At 44.9% G+C, this 27,362-nt stretch overlaps 2 protein-coding genes across 8 annotated transcripts in view; one reads left to right on the top strand and one right to left on the bottom strand.

The window, feature by feature from the left end:
• APBB2 (amyloid beta precursor protein binding family B member 2) overlaps positions 1-27,362 on the top strand; it is a 501,466-nt gene that overhangs the window by 372,804 nt on the left and 101,300 nt on the right. The window contains exon 1 of one of the 7 annotated variants that reach the window (XM_063921027.1): positions 13,414-13,515. The exons of the other annotated variants lie outside the window; for them this stretch is intronic. The gene's annotated coding sequence lies outside the window, so the exon portion shown is untranslated. Of the gene's footprint in view, positions 1-13,413; positions 13,516-27,362 lie in introns of those variants that run through there. 7 annotated transcript variants of the gene reach the window in all.
• The window catches only part of NSUN7 (NOP2/Sun RNA methyltransferase family member 7), a 421,001-nt gene continuing 395,037 nt past the window's right edge, over positions 1,399-27,362 (bottom strand). Inside the window, exon 12 of the mRNA XM_063921030.1 lies at positions 1,399-1,656. Coding sequence (XP_063777100.1) covers positions 1,594-1,656 — 63 coding nt within the window. The 3' untranslated portion in view covers positions 1,399-1,593. The remainder of the gene's footprint in view (positions 1,657-27,362) is intronic.

The following is a 27,362-nucleotide window of genomic DNA, read 5'->3' on the forward strand; positions in this document are numbered from 1 at the left end:
AAATACATAACATTGTATGGGAGCTTTGGACCATACCATTATGTGAGAGACATGGTGCCCTCCGCCTGCAATCTTTACAATAAAGGGGGTAATTCTGAGTTGATAGCAGCAGGATTTTTGTTAGCAGTTGGGCAAAACCATGTGCACTGCAGGGGAGGCAGATACAGGTTGAGTATCCCATATCCAAATATTCCGAAATATGGAATATTCCGAAATACGGAATTTTTTGAGTGAGACTGAGATAGTGAATCCTTGGTTTTCTGATGGCTCAATGTACACAAACTTTGTTTAATGCACAAAGTTATTAAAAATATTGTATTAAATGACATTCAGGCTGTGTGTATAAGGTGTATATGAAACATAAATGAATTGTGGCCCTCATTCCGAGTCGTTCGCTCGGTATTTTTCATCGCATCGCAGTGAAATTCCGCTTAGTGCGCATGCGCAATATTCGCACTGCGACTGCGCCAAGTATCTTTGCTATGAAGATAGTATTTTTACTCACGGCTTTTTCATCGCTCCGGCGATCGTAATGTGATTGACAGGAAATGGGTGTTACTGGGCGGAAACAGGCCGTTTTATGGGAGTGTGGCTGAAAACGCTACCGTTTCCGGAAAAAACGCAGGAGTGGCCGGAGAAACGGGGGAGTGGTTGGGCGAACGCTGGGTGTGTTTGTGACGTCAAACCAGGAACGACAAGCACTGAACTGATCGCACAGGCAGAGTAAGTCTGGAGCTACTCTAAAACTGCTAAGTAGTTTGTGAGCGCAATATTGCGAATACATCGGTCGCAATTTTAAGATGCTAAGATACACTCCCAGTAGGCGGCGGCTTAGCGTGTGTAACTCTGCTAAATTCGCCTTGCGACCGATCAACTCGGAATGAGGGCCTGTGTGTATGCACACATACTTTGTTTAATGCTCAAAGTTATTAAAAATATTCTATTAAATGACCTTCAGGCTGTGTGTATAAGGTGTATATGATGATAAATGCATTCTGTGCTTAGACTTAGGTCCCATCGCCATGATATCTCATTATGGTATGCAGTTATTCCAAAATACGGAAAAATCCGATATCCAAAATACTTCTGGTCCCAATCATTTTGGATAAGGGATACTCAACCTGTATAACATGTGCAGAGAGAGATAGATTTGGGTGTGGTGAGTTAAATCTGCAATCTACATTGCAGTGTAAAAATAAAGCAGCCAGTATTTACCCTGCACAGAAATAAAATAACCCACCCAAATCTAACTCTCTCTGCAAATGTTATGTCTGCCCCCCCTGCAGTGCACATGGTTTTGCCCAACTGCTAAAAAAATTCCTGCTGCGATCAACTTGGAATTACCCCCAAAGTTGGATAGATGGCTCACATTTCAGAAGATACCAGATAACACAGGAATAGGAGCTTTTAGTTTTCTTTTATTTGCACTAAGATCAAGCTAATTGCACTTCACTCCATAGTTTAATGCCAGTCTTCAGACTCCAGGATCTCCCACAAGTCCTGTTCCCATCTGAGCTCATGTAGTTTCTTGAGTAAGAGGCAATGATGGTAGAGATCACACCACTCAAGCTTGATCTGCCCACAGGGGTGGCCTCAAGTGGCGAAGCTGGAGTAAGTGGTCTGTGGTGTGATCCTAGAGCCAAATAGGTGGTGTATCTGTAAAGATTGAGAGAAACAGCTGTCAGTGAGGCTGATACGGTCATGAAGTTCATGCTTTGTAATTTGGGCCTGGTGGAAATGCTTGTTTCTTCCACAGCGCAGTCATTCAATTATGATTCTCTATAAGCTTATGCGTCTGTGTGTTCAAAAAGTTCCAAATTGAATATGTGACACATAGGATGGGGAAAATATGAGTCATGTAGGGGAGGGGGTATTATATGGTGATAGCAAACAGTACCTAATTATATCTGCTTTTCAGCTCATGTTGTGGCGTGGGCATTAGCATGGCTTAGGATAGCTTCTGCCAAGTGAGCCTGTAAGTTTTATTTTTGTAGGCATGGGCGGCCAAGTTCTCCCTCCCTATGTGTCTGTATAGGACATTTTGTTGTATTCTGGAAATCTACTCTGACTAGTTTGAGATTGCTAGACGCTTCAAGGTTTTTTTGTTGTTTTTTTTAAAAGCAATGTACTCCAACAGCCAATACTTTTTTAAATGCTTTCAAAGAAAAAAACAACAACACATTTAATACAACTTGTTAATTGTATGGACCCCACTACAGAGTATGAGCTGTGCAAGGGAGTTTTGCTCCCACCCGCAGCAGCAAAGAACAATAATCAGATGTTGGTTGGCCACCTGGCTTCCTGCCTCTATCTTAAGGTCCGTACACACGGAGCGATTTTGACTGTGGGGGTCATTCTGAGTTGTTCGCTCGTTGCCGATTTTCGCTATGCTGCGATTTGTTGCTAATTGCGCATGCGCAAGGCACGCTGGGCGCATGCGCTTAGTTATTTAACTAAAAACTTTGCAGTTTTGCTGTGGATCCTGCGGCGCTTTTCAGTCGCACTGCTGATCGGTGAGTGATTGACAGGAAAGGGGCGTTTCTGGGTGGTAACTGAGCGTTTTCTGGGAGTGTGCTAAAAAACGCAGGTGTGTCAGGGAAAAACGCGGGAGTGTCTAGAGAAACGGGGGAGTGGCTGGCAGGACGCAGGGCATGTTTGTGACGTCAAACCAGGAACTAAACGGACTGAGGTGATCGCAATCTAGGAGTAGGTCTGGAGCTACTCAGAAACTGCAAATAATTATTTAGTAGCAGTTATGCTACTCTTTCGTTCGCTATTCTGCTAAGCTAAGATACACTCCCAGAGGGCGGCGGCCTAGCGTGTGCAATGCTACTAAAAGCAGCTAGCGAGCGAACAACTCGGAATGAGGGCCTATGAGCGATTTTGACTGAGTGATTTACCTTGAACTGCCAGTAGCGGATTTTGACTATCTGTACCAGCGATTTTGACTTGGTGTGCAAGTGATTTTGGCTATGGGCGATTTTGACTAACTCATTTAAACAGGGGGATGCTTTTACTTTTCCAGCGACATAGTGAAAATTGACCTACCTGCAAAGTCTATTTTTCCCAGCGATAGCGACCAGGCGGGGACGCGCATCGCTATCGCTCGCTATGCACTAACTTTCTTAGCAATTTTGACTAGTCAAAATCGCTGAGCCATATTGTTCCGTGTGTACACACCTTTAGTCACTCTGCACCACTATCATTAACAGTTTTACAGTTACAGGTAGTAAGGATGCTTATTAGTGTAAGGAGGCACAGGACACAAGAGAAAGTGGTGCTGAGTATGAGGCACAGTAGCTGCAGTTGTTCCAGTAGTTCATGTGGAATGTGTATAACATTTGCAGATGGGTACATTTTATCTTTGTCTGTTACTTTTAGAGGGGTTTAGGGTCTGTGTTCTTCACTCATAGCTCAGCAGCTCATCAAATTAAACGTGTGTTTATTTTTAGCATATCATTCTCTATTGTATAGTCGAACAAAATAGAGTGTAATCTCATAAAACTAATAGACAACAACTCAGCAAAAGCAAGTTACCTAATAGCAAAGATAAATTAACGTGGAAGTGGATGTAGTGTTCTCAAGGGAAGCAATAGTTTGATGGTGTATCTAGCACATTTTCAGTAATACATTTATTTTGTTTAAAATATGTTAAACTGTAATATGTGCAATGCTTTATGCACAGTACATTGCCACGTTGCACTCTGGTGTTTGTTTTCTTTTTTCAGAACTGGATTTGATTTCTACACTAGATGCTAAGAGCTTTCACTCCCCCCCTCTCCCTCGTCATGTGAGTGCAGCTAGCAGCACATTGCCACCTGCTGCCTCTTTGATCATCAATCTGCTCCTCATGAGCAGTAGTGTTTTACATTTAAAGGGCAAATTTCAATTTTTATTAGATGTTTAGGGTAAAGAATTTGTACTGTACTGTAGAGATGTACTGTGTATATATCATACTTGCCTACTCTCCCGGAATAGCCGGGAGGCTCCCGAAAATCGGATGACCCTCCCAGCCCCCCGGAAGAGCAGGCAAGTCTCCCGATTTGACGAGGTCCCCCCTGCCCGTCCGCCCACTTTGTGTGTAAAGTGGGCGGTCCGGGCAGACGATGACGTGATTATCGTAGCCACGCCCCCTGCATTGTAATGCCGGTGATCGCGGCATTACAGAGTGGGGGAGTGGCTTAAAGAAGGCATCACTGTAACCACGCCCCTGTCCCGTCCTTGCTCCGCCCCCGTACTGCCTCCGGCCCACCCCCTCCATTCGTCAAAGTGCTCCTGGCCCGCCTGTTGAGCCGACCTGGCTGCTCTCTCCCGCAGAGAGCAGCCAGAATGTCGGTAAGTATGGTATATATATTATATAGGGGTTGGGTACGGGATCCTCACAGTCAGGATGCCACGGTCCAAATACAGACACATTTTGATAAGTCTGCTAACCCTTCTCCTTACCCTCCCACAGCCTAACCCTAACCCTCTCCCTTATACCATACCTCCCAACTGTCCCGTTTTTTCGCGTGAAAGTCCAGTTTTTTGGGTTCTGTTCCGCTGTCCCACCCGCAGGCCACAGTGTCACGCGGTGGGGTGGGGGAGTGGGGCAGTTGGGAGGCTTCTGCCCTCGCTGCCCTGCTTAGCAGAGCAGCGGGGACTATTCACGGAGACAAGAGGGACTGGGGGCATGCCAGCAGCTCACAGAGAGCTAGCCATGCCCCCATACTGATGAAAAATGGGGGGGTGGCTCATGATTGCGGCATTACTGTGAAGCCACGCCCCCTTATTCCGGGCAAGCACGGCTAGGCCGCACCGGAGTTCCGCATCCTCCCTCCTGGAAGTTGAGAGGTATGCTTATACTTACATTCAGGATTCCCATGCTGGTCTCTAATGACCATCATCCTGATTGTCAGGATTCCAGATACATCCCTTATATACACAACCACAAACATTCTAGAGAACCTCTCGGTATCCTAGTCTGAGGAACCCTGATATGTTTACGAAGGGCGGTTACCAGAAGTTAAGTCTCCTAATTTTGGGGGATTTGTGCATTGCATTGCTAACCTTTTACAAATATAAATATATCTTTGTTACGCTGTGTCCTCATTCAGAGTTGTTTTCCATCATATATTGAATTTTAGGGGCAAGCACAGGCATGCCACCAGTATATTCATTTTCGCTAATATACTCATGTTGTATAAATACCAATTACATTTTATACAGCTGACATACAGTATATAGAAGCCTTAGAGAGGTAACTAGAATCCAATAGAGAGGATACCAAAACTTTCATGGTAGGTCACCTTTCCTGGTTATTCTCATTACATTCCAATGTAGGTCTTTAAAATTAGCATAATTATTAATCATCTAAAAATAAAAAATAAAACTTTTATTGAGAATTTTAAGAAAGTGTAAAATGACAATAGATTATGCAGGGAGAAAGATAAGATTCAGCTTTGTTCAGAATAATTGGAAGGCAGTGCCTCCTACACTAGTGGGGAAGTCATTACACTGAACCTCTAGAAAGAACTTTATTAGATTTAAACCTTATGCTACAGTACATCATATGCATCATATGACCTTTCAAAGGGTTTATTCATGCAGTTCCAACAGAATTATGTGAGGAAGCATAGTTAATCTTGTATCCAAATCATGTGTCTTTAATAATTGTTGCCTTTACATCAAAAAAAGTCCAGATTATTCTTTATAAGATTACATTTCATGTGGTTTACCACTCCATCTACATATGGTTGTGTTTAGCAGTTGTGCCCTAATTGTGCTCTTTACGTAGCCGAGAAGCACAATATATGTTCCTGTAAGGCGGGAGACACTAGACAATGGTGAAAAATTTAATTATAAGCTCCACTGACAGATGAGCAAATGTTAGAGAAGTTAAATTTATAGATTTCATTTTCAACACTCCAGGACAGTAATACGGTACCCTGGAAGCCATATTGTCCAGCTGAAGACTAGAACCATAGAGTTGTAGCCATCACTGAGCACAGTTGTGCCCATTACATGATTTGTTTCAATGCGTAAAGAGTTTTACATTCATTGAGGTGCAGGCAGGGGAGGCAGAGCCTCATCTGTCATATTCCACTGATCTGATGATTACATAGTACAGATATTTATAACAGATTCTGTGTTATCAATATCTTCTTTGTATTTTTCTAATCATTTTCAGTGTACGACCTTCCTAAATTATCAGCACTCCGCAGCAAATACAGGGAGAGATAGAAGCGAGGCAGCGACAAGCTCAGCCGCCCATCTGACAGTCAGAAACTGCCTGGCGCGCATGCCTGGGCCATGTCAAACACAGTAATACTGCAGTGAAAAAGCACCAGGGGAGCAGCTATCACTAAGGGTGCCGTCCTTTGCGGCCCTGTAGCGGGTTTGGTAGCAGGCCTAGATACTGGTGGATCGAGTCTCCATAAGCCATTACTTCAGAGTGCGGCAGCGGACATAGGGCAGCAGTATTGGGCTACCTGTCAATTACAGACACACAAGGCAGGCCCATTGGGAGGTGTTTCCTCCCTCTGGGACTGCCAGACCGGGTTGCGATTAGCAGAGAGCTGGCTTCCTGTCGATGCAGTCCATAGAAGCCCAGGGTTTGCGCATACGCACCGCGGCATCTGCCTAAAACAAGCTAACCCCCATCCCTTGCATAGTACTTTTTCGGCCCGCTGTCTCAACGATCTGGATATCGTCAGCTGGGATCCCGGCGTCAGTGTCTTGGCCCCTTTCAGGATTCCGGTGCCAGCATTCCGTGATGTGTCAGGATTCCGGCGCCGGGATCCTGACCATCGGGATTGTAACCGCATCCCTATCAATAACTCTCTAGGTGAACTGCTTGTTGCTAACTGCTCTTATCCTGCCACTAGATGCTTAGCTTCTCCCTATCCTTATCCTGTATGCACTGCTGTTCCATTATTGACATTTCCCAGCATGCCAATCAGAGTTGTATAATGCATTAGTCATGTTTCACGTGCTTCTGATAAACGTCAGCACTGCAGAGACAAATATGGGAATCTTCATTGGGGCAAAGCATTCCTGTTCATACCTACTGTATAGTGGGAAGAAGGAAGTAATGCTCCTCCCATTGAAGAAGATCACGTGACACTTTCCATGCAGGGTGTCCCACCATTGAGTCTGTGATCTGGCAGATGTGTTATAAAAATTATTTGGCCATTTATTTGTGTCAGGGCAGCTTTAAGCCATTTGTAGAGCAAGGACACATTTTACAAATTATTATTTTTTTATTTGACCATAAGAGATCTTGGGGTCACCTTGGTAAGTAACTGCAAACATAAGACTACCTTTTAGAGAGAAAAAAAGTGAAAGAAGTGCTATCCATAAACAGTTACTAAGAAGTCTAATAGTTGGCCTGGGGCAAGTGCCTCTTTAGCCCCTGCAATATGTTAAAATGGCCATAAGTTACTTCAACACCAGTGAGAACATCAGTAGCACTCATTCACTATCTGCATTTGTGTAGGAGCCTAAATTGGAGGTGAGGTCTGTTCTCCGTGTGCTCCGAGCTGCAAGGTATTAAAAAGTGATCATTTTCCTTTAAAGAATTCAGAATATTGATCGTTCAATGCAGATAGTTAAGGGGGTGGCCTGGTAATTCTGCAGTTATATTGACTGGTTATTACCTACAAATAATTACATCCAAGGTCATCTGCAATCTGAAGATTCATCAGATTGGAGCCCCCACCCAAAGTGCACGATCATTAATTGTGCTTTAATATGTTTGCAATGGGATTAGTCCCAGAATCACAAGGCAAACGCCGATTAGGAAGAATATATAACATACATGGTTTAGTACAAAACCGTCTGGGATTTTGAGAATAATTTAGGTTTGGAGGGCAGAACTATATGAGAGCTAGTAATAAAAATGTCAGGCCATTGTACTATTTACTTCTTCCTAAATGTCTGTCCTCCAGAAAATCACCTCAGGTCATTTTACATGGAATACTGTAATACTAGTTATTATAATTACACATTACTGCATCTAGATACAAGATAATCAGAATTTTCCAGTAGCAGGAATAAAATAGTTTTGTTACCTATGTATTTACCCTGGTCTTCCTGCTGCATAGATTTTATGTCGTAGCTCAGATAGCTTCCTCTGTATATTAATGATATTTAAATATATTGGGAGCCAGCATATTATCCAGTGCAATGAAGTTACCAGTAATTCTACCAGGCTGCGTTAACAGCACTATTTTATGGTTCCTAGGAGGATAGTAACTCAGGAGCTTTGAAGTATTCAATAGTACTATGTTTTACAATGCCTGTTCTTTCATGTTTCCTAAATAGCAACTAATGAGATAAGAAAATTAAATGTGCAAAACTTCACAACTTTCTAACTTTACTCAGAATATATAGACAGCTAGCAAATACAATGGTGGTTATATGCTAAATGGACCTCCGGGCATTGGACCCACAAATAGCGCTGTGTCATCAAGAATTATGTGTCACCACAGTGTAATATAAGATTATTAACTGGAAAGAATGGTAAGGACATTGATTTCGGGAGAGAGCCTTTCAAAAAATGTAAGCACCAAGTCTAAACTATACTTAATTATATTTAAAAATTAATCCATCCTTTCCCCAACAGACCCTTTTAGCCAAGAAACGCGTGGTGACTATGGGGTCTATGTACTAAGCATCGGAGAAAGATAAAGTACCAGCCAATCAGCTCCTAACTGCCATGTTACAGGCTGTGTTTGAAAAATGACAGGAGCTGGTTGGTACTTTATCGCCATCCACTTTATCTCTCTCAGTGATCAGTAAATAAGCACCTAACTCCCTACAGGAGTGCGTGTAAATGACCCCGTCATGTTCGTACCTGCTATGTCTAGCTGATTAGTTTTCTTCTCTTAGATAAGGCAAACACATTGGAGGTTAGAATGTCCTTCAAGGCTTTTCTTTGACCTAAACTCACATGAGACCCTCCACAAATGTTCATTGGAAATATGTCATATTCTGTCACTTCTTACTTCACTGACACAATGCCAGCACCCCTAGTGGGAATTAAAGGGGGTATACTCTTATATTAATAATTTATTTATTTAAACCATATAGGATTTTTATTGCCATTTTTACAAAAGGGATTAAATAAAAACTAAAAAAAAACAAACAGGAGAAAAATGGTAGGAGGAGACAAATAAGCAGGATAAGGGGAGTAGACTGATATGGCATGTACAGCAGTGAGACATTTATTTATTTATTACCAGTTATTTTATATAGCGCACACATATTCCGCAGCGCTTTACAAAGAATATTTGCCCATTCACATCAGTCCCTGCCCCAGTGGAGCTTACACTCTATATTCCCTATTACATGTACACACAGACATATTCACGCTAGGGTTCATTTTTGTTAGGAGCCAATTAACCTCACCAGTATATATATTTTTGGATTGCGGGAGGAAACCAGAGTACCCAGAGGAAACCCACGCAAGTACGGGGAGAATATACAAACTCCACACAGTTAGGGCCATTGAACCCATGGGCATTGAACCCATGACTTCAGTGCTATGAGGCACTATATCAAACAGTACAGAACGTAGAAAAGCTCGATCACTGTGACGTTTCCCATTGCATATAGACAGTAGGCAATGACTGTTGCTGCACCTTGACTCTATATCCATTCTGAGATGTTAAGCTGGGTACACATTAGATCAGTGATTTTCAACCGCTGTGCCGCGGCACACTGGTGTGCCGCCAGCGGTTGTCAAGTGTGCCGCCGCCAGAGATCCCTGCTGCCAGTCCCCGTCTGCTGCCGTCTTCACTATACAATGACCGCGTAAGAGCTGCCTGCACTGCCCGATAGTGATACTGATTTACAGCATCACTATCGGGCAGCACAGGCAGCTCTTCTGCGGTCACTGTATAGTGAAGACGGCAGCTCTCCTGCGGGCCCGCCCGTGACCCCTACGACATGGCGTGACTCATAGGTCACGTACACATCACCATCCCGCCTAGGCAGCGACTAGTTTCCCTTCGTGGCCCGTGCTGCTGTGTTCTGCTCCTCAATGCTCCTGCCGCTAAGGGGGAAAACAAAAAAGGTTTGGGCCAGTGCTTTATGATGTGTGTGCAGTGCCATTACTATGTGTGTGGTGGCATTACTATGGGGGTCAGTGTGTGTGTGGTGGCATTACTGTGGGTGTCAGTGTGTTTGGTGGCATTACTATGGGGGTCAGTGTGTGTGTGGTGGCATTACTGTGGGTGTCAGTGTGTTTGGTGGCATTACTATGGGGGTCAGTGTCTCTGGTGGCATTACTGTGGGTGTCAGTGTGTTTCGTGGCATTACTATGGGGGTCAGTGTATTTGGTGGCATTACTATGGGGGTCAGTATATTTGGTGGCATTACTATGGGGGTCAGTGTGTCTGGTGGCATTACTGTGGGGGTCGGTGTGTGTGGTGGTATTACTATGGGGGGGCAATGTGTGCAATTACTATGGGGGACAGTGTGATGGCATTACTATGAGGGTCAATGTGTGGAATTACTGTGGCAGACAGTGTGTTCAAGTACTGTGCATTATTTTAATAACTGTTGGGGACAATGTGTCTGTGTTTTTAGCCTTGGGGACAAATATGTTTGTTTTATTTCCCTGTGTGTGTTTTATTTTTCCGTGGGGTACCGATGGTGTGCCTTGGCAATTTTTAAATCTTTTTGGTGTGCCGCGAACTGAAAAAGGTTGAAAATCACTGCATTAGATGATAGTTTAGACAATTTGTTGTTTTGAGCCAAATTGGAAATCTTCAAAATTGTCCAGTGTGTATGCACTATCGGGGTGTGGTATGTTAGGTACATTAGACTTAGGTCAACAATGTCTAGGTCGACCACTGTTGGTTGACAGTAAATAGGTCGACATGGTTTCTAGGTCGACTGGGACTGTAGGTCGACATGATGATTTTTTTTACTTTTTTTGGTGTCGTTTTCTCTGTACAGTGACCGGGAACCCCAATTAGTGCACGGTGTCCCCACGCATGGCTCGCCATGCTTCGGGCAAGGTGCCTCGCTGCACTCGGCACAGGTTACCGAGCGCGGGCTACATCACAAAACATACCCAGAAAGACTAAGAAATCTTAATATGTATAGTTTGGAGCAGAGAAGGGAAAGGGGGGACATGATAGAAACTTTCAAATATATCAAGGGTTTTAACAAAGTCCAGGAGGGAAACATTCTCCAAATGAAGAGAAGCAATAGGACACAAGGACATGCACTGAGACTGTAGGGGGGGGAGGTTCAGGGGAAATTTGAGGAAAAATTACTTCACAGAAAGGGTAGTGGACAAGTGGAATAGCTTCCCATCAGAGGTGGTAGAGGCTAAGACAGTAGAGCAATTTAAACATGCATGGGATAGACATAAGGATATCCTTATAAAGAAATAAGGATCAAATAAGTTTTGAGATAAAAATATGGTTAAAAAAAGGGCAGACTAGATGGGCCAAGTGGTTCTTATCTGCCGTCACATTCTATGTCTCTATGTTTCAATTATAGTCCACGTGGATCGTAAAGTATGAAAAAGTTCAAAAAATGAAAGAAAGAAAAAAAGTGAAAAACTCATGTCGACCTTTTGTCATGTCGACCTAGACTCCCTTTCGACCTACTTACTGTCGACCAATAGTGGTCGACCTACTTACTGTCACCCTAAAGACTGGATCCTGCACTATCGCACGCTCCCATGAGTCGTTCGTTGCATCTTCAGATTGGTCGTACATGCAGGTCAATCTGATGATATTGTTAATGATTTTCAGTAGATCGTCTTGTGTGTATACGCTACCTACATACAGTATATATCTGATATATCATTAACTACCGGACGACACACGATATATTGTTCGGTCGTTTGTAAGATTGTACAGTGTATATGCACTATATAATTGTCCGGGAGTTCAAGGGAATTTTGATGCCCATTGCGTTGTTTACACGTATCACAGATAGACCACTGAACCCTTCCAGCTGTGCACATTTCCTGTATGAATAGATCAGAATGTGTTACTGAGCGTTAATTAATCTCGTATCTATTAAAGTTGACGCTTTGCCAAAGTTTTTTTTTTAAACTTGGAAAGTGACTCAACACATCAAAATGCGTTACACACTTGCGTAATGTGCGTGAGACTGCTGAATTTCTGTGAGCAGGAGCGTTTTAAGATAGGAGGGGACCTGCATGCAGCCTCTGTTGTGGCCCCCTCCTCTCCGACAGCAAGTAGATTCTGTCATAATACCAGAGTCTACTGCGCATGTGCAGGTCTTAGGGAACATGGTGCCCATGCCTAGTTTCCGGGGACATCTCCAGTACGCATGTGCAAGTCACTCGGAAATGGCCATGGCGGACATATTCCAAGTGATTTGTGCCCGCACTGCAGGGCCGCTGCTGCGGAACTGTAGCAGGGTAAGTATACTATATGGGTGCATTGTTTGCGGTGTGGGGCTTCCCCCCCAGACCTAGGGGCCTGTGTGCACTGCACACACTGCACCCATTATAGAAATGCCTATGGCTCTGCTGTGCTCCCAAGAGAGTGGCCCAGCCTTTCTAATCTGCCCACTTCCTCTGAGACATGACTTGTCCGCGACCGGTCCTGCACTTGATGACGTAATTTACCCCACTGCACGATGCAACCAATTGTATCTTCCACCTGGCCCTCCAGCATCTCCCGGAGGACCGTGGTGCCGGCCTGGTGCCGTTAATACATATTGAATTCGGTGCCTAGCATATGTAGGTCCATTTAAGTATGGCGCAGCAGCAGGGGGGTTAACCCCTCCAGTGACATGGCTGCCATTAGCCACGTGGGGGGGTCGTCATCAGGACTGGGAACCCGAACACATTATCGAATATAGACAGACAGACATATCGATATTAGGATAATGCAGGTGCTGGTGTCAGACTTTATACCTGGCATATCTATGTGTGCGCCATTTAGAAATACCAGGCATAATTTTAAAATTTGTGATAATAAAATTAATTCACTTTTATTGCTTTTGTTGCTTTAATTTGTAATTACCCTTTGAAGGAATTTGTATCACGTGCTTTGGATATGTTCAGACTAATGTAGGCAGTCATAAGGTCTCAATGAATACACATCTTGCTTTATAAGCAATAAGTCCTTCCTCTGTCTTGCATTGACTTGCAGTGCGTGCGTAACCTCACATATCCGAGAGCGTGTCTTGGCCGTCTCTCTGGGGGCTGCTAGCTCACTACACAGAGATCAATCGATAAAGGTGACAACAATTAGCAGTTGTTAATGGCCGTTGTTTAAAAAGCTCCTGGGTCGGTCCGCGTCTCCCCCCCGCACTTTGTGTACAACACAACCTGTACAAGTGAATTTGTGTAAGAAATGCATTAACCTTGAGAGAAGCAGAGTGGAAGGAGGGCTGTGGTTTTTTTTGGTGTGGGGGGCGGACTCACATCATTGGCTTCTCACAGCTCTCCATAGAAGACAGGAGATGCTGCGTGTGTATGTACTGATTTCCCTGCTTCCTGCCGTATAGATGACCTGTTGCTGTTTTTCATCTCAGGTTGGTTATTACATGACTAATATCTTCATTTTATGGCTCACCAAAGTGCATTTGTTTCTTATTATCTCCACTGCATGTGTCCAGGAGCGTAAGATATTTCCTGTGCTGCAAATTACAGGGGATCATTTGTTTTGGCTAATATAAAGCAGTCCTTTTTGGTTTATTTATTGTGCTGTAACCTTGGTGATTTCTGCGTGATGTGAGTGGGAACAATGACATCTCAGGGTATAGTCACTGCAGGCCTGTAATTCTTGTAACGTGTTCTTAGAACTTGGGCATGTGATGCGGCTTGTCTTAGTTTGCTCTATCACACCTCCAGTGCTTTGCAGAACTCCTGTGTGTGTAATAAATACCTTTATTATACCTGCTGTGCCGTTCGTAGAGTCCGATACATTGATTGTGAACCAGTTTATCTGACGTCATACATACATTGTGTTTCAAATATTTTTTCTTCTATATATGATTATTTGATAACATTGTAGAATCCTGTGAGAAATGTCGCTGATACACTTCTAATTATTAACAGGTGTTGAAATGTTCCTTGATTTATATATAAGATATGTTCCTGAGCAGTAGGCATTTTTATAGGAACACAATGCTATAACCGCATCATTCAGACCTGAAATCCATAGTTTTTCCAATATTTAAGCTCAATTTATTTGTACTCCAACTGTCACGGTAACAGAAGATGTTGGGTAACATAACGGAATGCTGGTATAACAATGTCATCCTCTCGTTTTCCCCTCGCCGGGGGCACAGCTTCTCATGTATAATAACTTGCACACCACGACTTCTGGTCCTTTGTCATGGGAAATTCCTGTTCTTAGCAAAGGGTGCTGTTGCTAAGCATTTCCCCTACAATAAAGCCGATTCTGTGTGGGGATTGGACGCATTACTTAGAAACCGGACATGAACTGCCAAATATTTCACTCAATGAATCAAACAGAGCCCACAGTCAGCCAGCGTACAATTTACATTTCCTAGGACTTAGACTGGCAGCGCCTCGTTTATTTGTTGTGTGCTTTGTACTGCTAACGTGCAAGATGAGTATATCTATTTATTTGATTTCACTGTGGATTTCGTGCATAACATACAGTACACTATAATGGTATACTCTCTCTATCAGTAGCATGCATATCTTTATTTTTGTCTTACAAGCCCATATTTGTTTAATCACTTTTATTTTTTTAAGTTTAGTTTGAAAGTTTTATAATAATCACAACAACCATTTGTTGTACTTGCGTAAGTCGTCCATATGTTACACAATAGCATGCACCAGCATTGATTATCCACTGCAACAGTCTGATTCCATAATGGAATCAGAATCAATAAATACAAAATTCAGTAACAAATCTCACAGAAATGTTATTTTCATAAATCACTGATTATCTCTGTATATAAAGTAAAACAAGTATAAAGTAGATGAAAAAGATTGTATACATTGTTCCGCATTACAGTACAGTCTAGTAAACTATAGTATGATTGGTCATTATCACCTTAATTATCACCAGTTGCCTATATGGCATACTGTTTGTAACTCCTCTCACAGGAGTGACTACAGAATCTCAGGGAGGGCTTCCACACTCTGAAAGAGCAGACCAGTCTTCCTGATACATACCTACAACCCATGTGTTCAGCCATCATGTGGGCTTGACCAGTATTCTTGAGAATGCAGCCTATGAATTCAATGGGAGACAGGGCACCATGCCTCAATGATGTCACTTGCCATTAGCCAATGAAAATATTGCCTAATGGTTCAGCCCACAGTAGTGACATCATACAAAGAAAAATGCTGAATACTTCGCTGAAGGTCAAACACCATTGTCTTTGTCATCGGTGAACCTCTCTCTAACTTCACTCATTCACTTTGAATAACAAACCATCCTCGTATTTTGGTTTGGAAGACTGTTTTTTATTTTATTTTAATAAATGGTAAATTTGAGATGCTGATTAGGTAGTTTCTATAGCGTTGTGCTTTATAAATGTAATAATGATACACATCTAGTTATCTTAGTGAAAGTAAACCTATCCCAAAGAGTTAAAAATTAGTTCCAAGAAATATTGTTTTCTTTGTGGTATTATTAAAAATGTTGTTATATTATTATTGTTTGTTTATTAGTCAGCACACAGTGTACGCAGCACCGCACATAGGATAGAAGACAAAACAAACAACACAGCATAAGTACAGTACATCATCGCATAAGTACACAGCAAGAAAACAAACCATATAATAAAACCAGATGCAGGGAGGGACGAGGGAAGGGGCAAGGGTAAGGAAACTCACTAGTGGGAGCAGGCAGTGGTGAGCCTCGGGGGTGCAACAGCTGTCGATGATTCTTAATTATTAATTTGGGCAAGTGAGCAGTATCACCCGCTGAAGAAAACCAAGATAAGAGCACACGTGGCAGTGCTCGTGCTAGGTGTAGAACAAAATGGATGAGGGCTGTCAAGTGCTTACATGCTTAAGGGAAGGGGTGAACAGTAAGGGGGTGGAGTTGGAAAGAGTGACCAAGTGAAGAGTTAGGAGGAGGGCATGTAGACTTTAACTTTTTTTATTACCTAAAACCAAACTACCACCTAGCAATATATTTTCCTAATGTGCCATGTACTCTTTAGGATCCTCCTTTTCTCTAACTTCTCTACTACAAAAAGGAAGGAATGGCATGTAAGGGGGAGGACCAATCACAAGCAACAGTCAAGAAATTGTAACTTTCAATTGGTCTTTCTGCTTACACTTCCTTCTGTTGCCATCATTTAAAGATAGTTCATATTATTGACTTGTATTGTGTATTCTATAACATATTTTCTTGATGATACAGCAACTTTGAAGCTCCAGAGTAGAGATAAGTAAACTTTTAAAAACTGTTCCATAAAATGTAAGTCGTTTCACCATCACAATTTGATGGTAAGTGTACCCAGACAAAGGCTTACCAGAATTAGTTGGCCATTGTTATCTCACCCCTGTTTATAGACTATATATTCCGCAAAGTGCAAATCTACAGATTTGTCTTCTCACAGCCTTGCTGCAGTCACGCTAAACAGCCCTTGATGTCGCGACCTGCCGTGGCGGTACTTTTTTTCGTGAAAATGCATCTTAGACACAAAGTAATGTAATAGGACGCAGGAGATGATTAAAATGAATTTATGCGGCATGCCTATATTGTGTATGTAATTGCATTTCTATCTGCATCCGAAATGACACGTTACAGTGTAGCATAGCATTTTGTATACAAATAAAGTCGCAGTCACACACAGAATATATAATTTTAATCATCAGAAGCTGCTTGTGTGTCCTATTACATTACTTTGTTTTCTAAGACGCATTTTTGTGGGGGGAAAATGCAAAAAATACGCCCAACGCTACCGAGTCACACGGCACTCACGCATTATGTGTAACACGACTTATAGCGCACAGAGCAAACATGTAAGAGGACACATCTGTATACATACAGTGCGGAATGGCATTCTGTGGAAATGGAAAACCAAACGCGGCTCTTGAAGAACGAGTAGCCAGAAGTTTCCACCTTTGTGAAACAACCGGTTCCTCCGCAATACTCGCATCGTGCAAAGGCCCTCATTCCGAGTTGTTCGCTCGCTAGCTGCTTTTAGCAGCAGTGCAAACGCTAAGCCTCCGCCCTCTGGGAGTGTATCTTCACTTAGCAGAAGTGCGAACGAAAGGATCGCAGCGTTGCTACAAAAAAAAATTGTGCAGTTTCTGAGTAGCTCGAGACTTACTCCTAGCTAGCGAACACTTCAGACTGTTTAGTTCCTATTTTGACGTCACGAACACGCCCTGCGTTTGGCCAGCCACGCCTACGTTTCCCCAGCCACTCCTGCTTTTTAATCTGGCACGCCTGCGTTTTTTCACACACTCCCCAAAAACGGTGAGTTACCACCCAGAAACACCCACTTCCTGTCAATCAATCTGCGGTCAGCAGTGTGACTGAAAAGCCTCGCTAGACCTTGTGTGAAACTACATTGGCTTTTGTGAAAGTAAGTCGCGCGTGCGCAGTGCGCACCATACGCATGCGCAGAAATCCAGATTTTTAGCCTGATCGCTGCGCTGCGAACAACAGCAGCTAGCGATCAACTCGGAATGAGGGCCAAAATGTCATTCAAATTTCTCTACTCAAGAGTATTGATTTTATGTAGTTGTTCTGTGAGAACAAGATCATATACTACTCACTTTTTAACAGTTGTTAAGTAATAAATACAGTAATGATTATAATCCATCAGTGCTGCAATATCTTCATGACAATAAAAAATATTCCCATGTAGATAAAAGATAAAAATGACTAAAAGCAATAAAGTGTTTTAATATGAATGCATTAATATGAAACACATTGCACTGTTTGTTTTCAGCTGGTAAAATTGGTTAGCTATTTGTCTGCTTTCTATCTGCTATATGTGCACTCTTGCACTGTACTCACCTAGGATAAGGTTACCCATGCCATTTACTGTATTTAGAGTAGTAAAAATAAAGTTGCACTGTGTCTAGCAAAAATGTTGCTTTGAAGTCAGAATCTAGGTACACACTTAAACGATACAGCGATCTTGCAAAGGGTCGATTCGATGTTACAATATATTGTGTACGTGTACACTCTGTATGATCCGCCATGTGACTGCACTATATCTCGCTTCAGTGTCAATTTTAGTGGACCACATCATTTGTCGCGTTGTGTCACCTGATGCGGGGGATCAGTATGATTTTGGAGATGGACGGGATGCCGGCGGTCAGTATACCGACAGCGGCATCCCATCCATCAAAATCCCGACAGCCCCCAGGAAGCCCCCTAACCCTCACCTTCTCCCTACCCTAACCCTCCCTTGTGGGTGCCTAACCCTAACCCTCCCCGCTTGGTGTCTAACCCTAACCCTCTCTTCCCCGCTGCCTAAACCTAACCCTCCCCACTTGGTGCCTAACCCTAACCTCCCGTTCTATGTGCCTAACCCTTGCTTCCCGTTACCTAAGCGTAACCTTTCCGGTGCTGCAGCCTAACCCTATCCCCCCATCTGCTGCCTAAACCTCCCCCCCACCAGCACGGACGGCAGTGCGTCCCGCTCTTAGGACGTTCGGGATGCCGGCTGTCTGTATTTTGCCGCTGGCATCCCGTTTGGTGTCAGTATAGTGATGCCGGGTATCTGTCCTCCATTGGGATCCCATTGTTGGAATATTGACCGCCGGGGTCCAGTTCGTCGGGAAGCTAACTGCTTCCCTGATGTGGAGAACAATGACCATTGTATAGTGTGTACACAATTCATCAAACGATAAATTGGGTGTACACACTATACAATGGTTGTTTCAGTTCATCACAAAGATTGGCCAAAATATTATATAGTGTGAATCCAGATTTAATCATGTTTAATCCTGTATCAACAGAAATATAATCTAGATATCATGGGTAGGGTATGTGTTTGAGTGTCAGTCATGTTAAACATAGTTGGTCTGGTACAGAGATAATCACATATCAGGTGTAATTTACACTGAAGAAAGGTCATTGACTGTACGCATCTTGATATTGGTCCTATTCAGCATATACTGTACACATAAATATGTGCATTCGCCAGGCATAATGACAGCAGCATTTGCATACAATGCCCAATCAGAATGAAGCCACTCTTTATAGGTCAGAAGCTTATTGGCAGTGGGCCTGTCATTGCAGCATTTGTTTTTTTTCTGTATGTGTGCTTAATTGATGTTTTAGTACGCTGGACTTGTAGGGACATTAGGGTAGTGTTATGAGCCACGGCTGTGGCTCATTCCTGTTTTGCATTTTGGTTATGTATTTTATGTTATACTTCTGTTTATGTTCCCCGTGGGTGTCATGGGGTGTTCGGAGCTCACCCTTAAGGAGAGGGTACTGTTATGAACCACAGGTAGTGGTTCATTCCTATTCTATGTTTATAGTTGTCTTGCAGGCCAGGATTTTCCGTTGCTCTGGTTTGAGAAGACTCTTGTTTGCTGCTGGTGGTGAGTCTGTGTGATTGCAGCTTGTTCCCATGTGTTCAGCCTCACCTGTCTGTTGATTGCACCTCTCAGTTGTGCAGCAGGGCAGCTGCACGACATAATTAATTAAGACTCTCTGTTATATTCTGGCTCAGTGCAATTCACAGACGCTGGTGATATTTCCAGAGTTCCAGGGTTCTTGAGTTCTGAGCTAGTCCCTGCCAGTTCCTGAGCTCCTGTCTAGCAGTGTCTGTCTAGCTGCTTCCTGTGTCGGTTCCTGTGTCAGTTCCTGTGTCGGTTCCAGTGTCTGATCCCGTGTCCTGCCGTGAAGCGTTCCTGTCCAGAAGTCCTGTGGCTTTGTCTGTTCCTGGTCGAGTATCTGGCTTTTTGGTGTCCACCGGTCTGTCGTTTGGGATTCTGCCTATCCTCCGGTTCTGAGAGCCTGTGTCGGCTACATTGGGGGTTCCCGTCCATTTGCCAGTATTTGTACCGGTTCCGTGAGTAGCGGCTTTGCCGCGTCCGTCGGCCTAGGCCGCTGTATTCCTTGGTTATATCTGTCACTGGTGTTTTGCAGAGGGTTCTGCATATGCTGTCACCGCTGGTACACAACAGTATTGTGCCGGCGTGTGGACAGCATTTCCTTTGTTGTTCTTTTCCTTTGGCGGCGTGCCGCACATATACTTAGTTTTAGGGTTGTTAGTAGCCCCTAGCCTTCTGTTTGCTTTAGTTAGAGGTCCCCTTGTTATTATCCTGTCTCGGTTCACGCCTTGTCTCACTCTAAGACCTGGGGGCATCGGAGTTGGGCAGACCTAATCCGCCCTTCAAACGCGGCTGCCGTGGGCCCAAGAAACCATAGTCACTCAGGCGTGAACTGACCACACGGGTGAAACAATGGAGGTAGGGTGCTAGGGGCTATTTCCACACCACACCTTATTTCAGCATCACGTTCTGGTGCTCTGGACTCACTACGCAACATCTCCCTTGTTCTGAGCACCAGGAACCTAACATTATCACAAGCCATACAACAAAAAAGAAACAAAGCTAAATAGTAGTTTTTTCTTTTTTGGTCCAGTGTCTAGTCTAGAATCCAGTCCTGTCAAGAATTCAGTCCTGTCTAGAACTCAGTGTGCAGAATCCAGTCCGGTGTTTAGAATCCAGTCCTGTCGAGAATTCAGTGTGCAGAATCCAGTCCGGTGTTTAGAATCCAGTCCTGTCTAGAACTCAGTGTGCAGAATCCAGTCCGGTGTTTAAAAATCCAGTCTTGTCTAGTTTAAAAATCCAGTCTAGTCTTGTCTAGTCTAGTCTAGTCTAGTTTAGTCTTGTCTTGTCTAGTTTGAAATCCTCCTATGCCTACTATGCAAGCATCTCTCTCAGCCCTGAACTCTGCTTTCAGTGCTTTGAGACCTGAGCGGCTGGAAGTTTTGCAGCAATCCTTAAAGCAACTGCAAAACCTTCTGACCAAAATTTTGCTTATTTTGCCAGAAGTAGTTAAGAGTTCATTCTCTAAAGAGACTCTTGTTCACAGTATGGTGACAAGTGAATCCTCAGGTTTAATTAGAGCGAAAAAGTTTGAAAGTTTTCTGCGGCCCAGGCTCTCAGAAGAGGAGCGTCTGCGTCGCAGAAACTTAGATTTATGCCTATATTGTGGGGGTTTAAGCCACTATCTGCAGACCTGTGAGTTGCGCAAGCCAAAGTGTGGCGACAAGTCCTGCCCTCTGGCCAAGTTGAGTCAGGATACAAGACCTACTCCTGTCTCTACTGTGGCAGAGGTACTTGTCACACAACCCACACTAAAAAGCACTCTGTCCTATAATTGGGGTCCTTGGGCTAGGGAGCCCCATTATAGATTCAGGAACCAAAGGAAAATGTTTCTCTCCTCTCTTGATTTTCCTGTTGAAGCAGAGTTGCAAACCCCTGGAGCGGTGCCCGATGCCCTGGGTCCTGGAGTGGTGCCCGATACCCGGGGTCCTGAAGCGGTGCCCGATGCCCGGGGTCCTGGAGTGGTGCCCGATGCCCTGGGTCCTGGAGCGGTGCCCGATGCCCGGGGTCCTGGAGCGGTGCCCGATGCCCAGGGTCCTGGAGCGATGCCCGGGGTCCTGGAGCAGTGCCCGATGCCCAGAGTCCTAGAGCGGTGCCCGATGCCCAGAGTCCTGGAGCGGTGCCCAATGCCCAGAGTCCTGGAGCGGTGCCCGATGCCCAGAGTCCTGGAGCAGTGCCGATGCCCAGAGTCCTGGAGCGGTGCCCGATGCTCTAGGTTATAGAGGGACATCGAATATTATAGCTCAGGTGTCAATACCAGAAGGGGTCTCAGAAGCTGTTACCCCAGGTAGAGACTTGAAAAGCGCAACTCCAGAGAAGGTGTCTAAAACCATAGTTCTAGAAGGGAACTTGAGAAGCAAAACCCCAGAAGGGATCATTGAAGTAATATCCCCAAGTGGGGTCTCGAGAGACAAAGCCCCAAAGAAGGGTCTAGAAGTCGCTTCCCCAGGAAAGGACTCAAGAGGCATAGCGTTAGTGGAGGTTCTGAAGGTTATAGCTTCAGCAAAAGTACCGGAAGTCATTGTCCCGGGAGAAGTTTCGATAATTATCGACTCGGAGAGGGAGGCTGACGGCCCGGTCCCAGTAAAAGAATCCGAGATGCTGCCCCCAGCGGGGTTCCCGAAGTCCTCTGCCCCAGCGGGGTTCCCGAAGGCCACTGCCCCGGGTGGCATTCAGAAAGTCACTGCCTCGGGTGGGGTTCAGAAAGTCACTGCCCCGGGTGGGGTTCAGAAAGTCACTGCCCCGGGTGGGGTTCAGAAAGTCACTGCCCCGGGTGGGGTTCCGAGGGCCACTGCCCCAGGTGGGGTTCCGAGGGTCACTGCCCCAGGTGGGGTTCAGAAAGTCACTGCCCCAGGTGGGGTTCAGAAAGTCTCTGCCTCGAGTAAGGTCAATAGTGACCAGGTCCTAGCAAAGCACTCTAGTCAGTCAGATGGGAAGGAAGCAGATCCTGACTCTGTTGATATCTCAACATCTATAATCTTTGATGGGGACTTAGTCCAATTTCTGGCGCTTTACAAACACTATTACACCATTTTGTTGTCTAGACCATTTCTGGGCATCACTTCAGAGAACCTAGTGCTCTATCTGATATATTCCTTTAGAGGAGAGCCTTTTGAGTGGGCGACCAGCCTAATGAAAGCTGAAGATCACATTCTTCAGGATCCCCCAGCATTCAGTGATGCAGTTATTAAAAGATATGGTTCCAAAGAAATTGGTTCAGGTTCCTCTAGGTCACCCGTCTTATCTGCTGAGAGTTCACCGTATACTGTAAACTCGGCACAAGAGTCTCAGCCCGTTGTTTTGACTGCAGGATGTGCTTTTCTGTCTTCTTCTAATAGTAGTACTTTGCCTGAAAGTTCAGCTCCCAAGGTTAAGAAACCAATCTCTGATTTGAACCCAGCCTTGCTGGGAAGTACCATCAGTTCAGACAATGTTTGGGGAATTACCTTGGTCAGACCTCAAGAACTTTGTAAAAATAAGAAGAAGAATAAAAAGAAATAATTATTGACTCTTGCCTTGATATAAAAAAAAAAAAAGATTTTTTTTCCCCCCTTGACTTGTGTCCAGTGGTCACCGTCAGGGGGGGGGGGGGGGGGCGCGCACCGTTACAAGCTGTTGCCACAGCTTGTTTCTGCTAGACCAGGGTGTCAGGTTTTTTTTTGTATCCCTTGTTTTGGAAAGTCTGAATTTTGGGGTTCTTTGACCCCTCCTCAAGGGGGGGTACTGTTATGAGCCACGGCTGTGGCTCATTCCTGTTTTGCATTTTGGTTATGTATTTTATGTTATACTTCTGTTTATGTTCCCCGTGGGTGTCATGGGGTGTTCGGAGCTCACCCTTAAGGAGAGGGTACTGTTATGAACCACAGGTAGTGGTTCATTCCTATTCTATGTTTATAGTTGTCTTGCAGGCCAGGATTTTCCGTTGCTCTGGTTTGAGAAGACTCTTGTTTGCTGCTGGTGGTGAGTCTGTGTGATTGCAGCTTGTTCCCATGTGTTCAGCCTCACCTGTCTGTTGATTGCACCTCTCAGTTGTGCAGCAGGGCAGCTGCATGACATAATTAATTAAGACTCTCTGTTATATTCTGGCTCAGTGCAATTCACAGACGCTGGTGATATTTCCAGAGTTCCAGGGTTCTTGAGTTCTGAGCTAGTCCCTGCCAGTTCCTGAGCTCCTGTCTAGCAGTGTCTGTCTAGCTGCTTCCTGTGTCGGTTCCAGTGTCGGTTCCTGTGTCGGTTCCAGTGTCTGATCCCGTGTCCTGCCGTGAAGCGTTCCTGTCCAGAAGTCCTGTGGCTTTGTCTGTTCCTGGTCGAGTATCTGGCTTCTTGGTGTCCACCGGTCTGTCGTTTGGGATTCTGCCTGTCCTCCGGTTCTGAGAGCCTGTGTCGGCTACATTGGGGGTTCCCGTCCGTTTGCCAGTATTTGTACCGGTTCCGTGAGTAGCGGCTTTGCCGCGTCCGTCGGCCTAGGCCGCTGTATTCCTTGGTTATATCTGTCACTGGTGTTTTGCAGAGGGTTCTGCATATGCTGTCACCGCCGGTACACAACAGTATTGTGCCGGCGTGTGGACAGCATTTCCTTTGTTGTTCTTTTCCTTTGGCGGCGTGCAGCACATATACTTAGTTTTAGGGTTGTTAGTAGCCCCTAGCCTTCTGTTTGCTTTAGTTAGAGGTCCCCTTGTTATTATCCTGTCTCGGTTCACGCCTTGTCTCACTCTAAGACCTGGGGGCATCGGAGTTGGGCAGACCTAATCCGCCCTTCAAACGCGGCTGCCGTGGGCCCAAGAAACCATAGTCACTCAGGCGTGAACTGACCACACGGGTGAAACAATGGAGGTAGGGTGCTAGGGGCTATTTCCACACCACACCTTATTTCAGCGTCACGTTCTGGTGCGCTGGACTCACTACGCAACATCTCCCTTGTTCTGAGCACCAGGAACCTAACAGGTAGATGTATTACGCATACCTCCCAACTGTCCCAATTTTCGTTGGACAGTCCCATTTTTTGGGGTCTGTCCCAATGTCCCTCCCGCTGGCTGCAGTGTCCCGCGGTGGGGAAGAGGGGCAGTTGGGAGGCTCTGTCACTCGCTGCTCTGCTCAGTTCATAGAGCGCTGGCCATGCCCCCACTGTGACGAAAATTGGAGGCGTGGCTCACGATAGTGTCATTCATGTGAGACCATGCACCCTTTTCCATTAGGTCATGCCCCCTTTTCGGCACCGTGTTGGTATGGGGAGAAGTGGTATCAGCGCACGTTATGTGTACAGATACCACTTCTCCCCCATGTATTACTGTGGCGATGGGTGCTTAATGACAGGGGTTCTCTGCCGATGTGCGTAGTAATGTATGAACGGCCAGGCACTGACCGTTCCGACAGCTGCAGCTTTCGATTTTGACAGCTGCAGGTGTCATTGCCCCATTCACAGCCACTGTAGTGGCTGCTGTGACTGCCTGCAAGCTGCATGTGAGATCTGGCGCATCCCCAGTTTAGCTGGCTAGGCTGATGCGTTGTGTGCTCTGGCGGGGATTGCATACCCTCCAACTGTGCCTTTTTAGCAGGTACAGTAGCTTTTTTTTTATGATCTGTACCGATTTTTGTGTCTCCAAACTTCCATTGAAAGTATAGGAAAAGTTACCCGTGGCCACGCCCCTTTCCTAATTTGTACCGATTTTTATGTATAAAATGTTGGAGGGTATGGCATTGCTGGAGGGGGGAATTTTCACTCCCTCACTCCGGTAAACGCAATGTTAATACAACTCGTCGGTGTACCTTTCTGCTTTTCCTTGATAAAGAGGCAAAGCAGAAAGCGCTATAGCAGCACGATATGTGCCACTATAAAACATCTACCTCATTATTATTATTTTTTTGATGATATGGACATTTCTGCCACAAATAACAAACAGTAAAAATGAGGCACAAACAAACATAAAAAACTGACATGAGGTTGTACTGGAATATCTACACCTGGTGGATTAATTAATACATTTACACATTAATGTGCCTGGATTCTTCATAATGAATGGTTCATAATAAATGGTAAACCATCGCTTCACAGTGGTTTACATCAGTGGTTCTCAAACTGTGTGCCGTAGCACCGTGGGGTGCCTCGGGACACTTGCAGGGGTGCCCTGGGTTGGTGATCCAGAACCAATTCAAATTATTTATGGTCAATGTAATAGGCAAAACCAGTGCTGGTGGCTGACCGTCATAAAATATGTGGACAAACAGAGGCAAATCTTGTCCCTCACCACACAATTGAACCTAAGGATGATCTATAAACACAATTTACTTAATTTAATTTCTCTTACGTCCTTGGGGATACTGGGAATCCATTTAGTACCATGGGGGTACAGACGGGTCCACTAGGAGGCATGGGCACTTTAAGAAATTGATAGTGTGCGCTGGCTCCTCCCTCTATGCCCCTCCTACCAGACTCAGTTTAGAAAATGTGCCCGGTAGAGCCGGTCACATCTCTGGAAGCTCCTGAAGAGTTTTCTGCATTTATTTTCTAAATTTGTTATTTTCATGCAGGACTGAACGGCACCAGCCTGCCTGCTTCGTGGGACTTGGGGGGGGGCAACCTCTCTCAGGGTTAATGGTCCTGTTCCCAGCTGAAGAGGACACTAGCTCCTGAGGGAACTATTTGCAAGCCCCACAAATTATATTGCCTGTCCCGGGGGCAGCCTCCCTAAAAGGCACAGCTGATCGTAAAATTGAGACTATGGTCAAATCTTTGTATACAGCTGCTGGGGTGGCTCAGAGACCCACTATAGCATATGGGTGGATTACTCGAGCCATTGCTAAATAGTCGGGTAACCTGATCGAGGGGTTAGACACCTTGCCTCAAGTGGAGGTTATCTTGTTCCTGCAACACATACAGGACTCTGTGAACTTTATGGTGGAAGCCGTAAAAGAAATAGGCTTGCTTAATGCACGCACTACAGCTATGGCAGTGTCTGCACGCAGGGGCTTATGGCTACGCCAGTGGACTGCGGACTCCAGGAAAGGCGTGGAAGGCCTACCCTTCACAGGTGATGCCTTACTTGGAGATGAAATAGACAAATGGATCTCCAAAGCTACTGCGGGTAAGTCCACATACCTACCTTCTGCAGCTCCCCCATCTAGAAAGGCCTACTCAGGACCCAATTTACAGTCCTTTCGGACTGCCAAGTTTAGGGGCAAGGCCAGAGATTCTTCTACCGCCACAAGAGTCGCTAGAGGTAAACAATGTAAGCCAGCGACTGCTGGTTCACAGGACCAGGGCATCGGCTCTGCTTCCTCAAAACCTTCAGCATGACGGTGGACCGAGATGCCTGGAAGACTGGTGGGTGGGAGTCCCGCTAAAATTCTTCAGTCACATCTGGACAAGATCGTGCCAGGATCCCTGGGTCATAGATCTTATATCCCAGGGATACAGACTTGAGTTCCAGGAGCTTCCACCTCACAGATTCTTCAAATAAGGCTTACCAGTTTCACAAAAGGCAAGTATAACCTTACAGGACACCATTCAAAAACTGGTACAGACCCAGGTCATTGTTCCAGTTCCACCTCATCTACAAAACAAGGGTTACTATTCCAGGTTGTTTGTAGTACTGAAGCCAGACGGTTCGGTAAGACTGATTCTGAACCTCAAGTCCTTGAACCCATACTTACTAGTGTTCAAATTCAAGATGGAGTCTCTGAGAGCGGTGATCTCAGGTCTGGAAGAGGGGGAATTCCTAGTGTCTCTGGATAACAAGGATGCGTACCTTCATATTCCGATCTGGCTGCCTTATCAGGCTTATCTCCGGTTTGCTCTGCAGGACTGTCTCTACCAGTTCCAGGCCCTACTATTTGGTCTCTCCACGGCACCGAGGGTGTTCAC

The sequence above is a fragment of the Pseudophryne corroboree genome, chromosome 1 (genome assembly GCF_028390025.1).
Source record: "Pseudophryne corroboree isolate aPseCor3 chromosome 1, aPseCor3.hap2, whole genome shotgun sequence".
Taxonomy (NCBI): Eukaryota; Metazoa; Chordata; class Amphibia; order Anura; family Myobatrachidae; genus Pseudophryne; species Pseudophryne corroboree.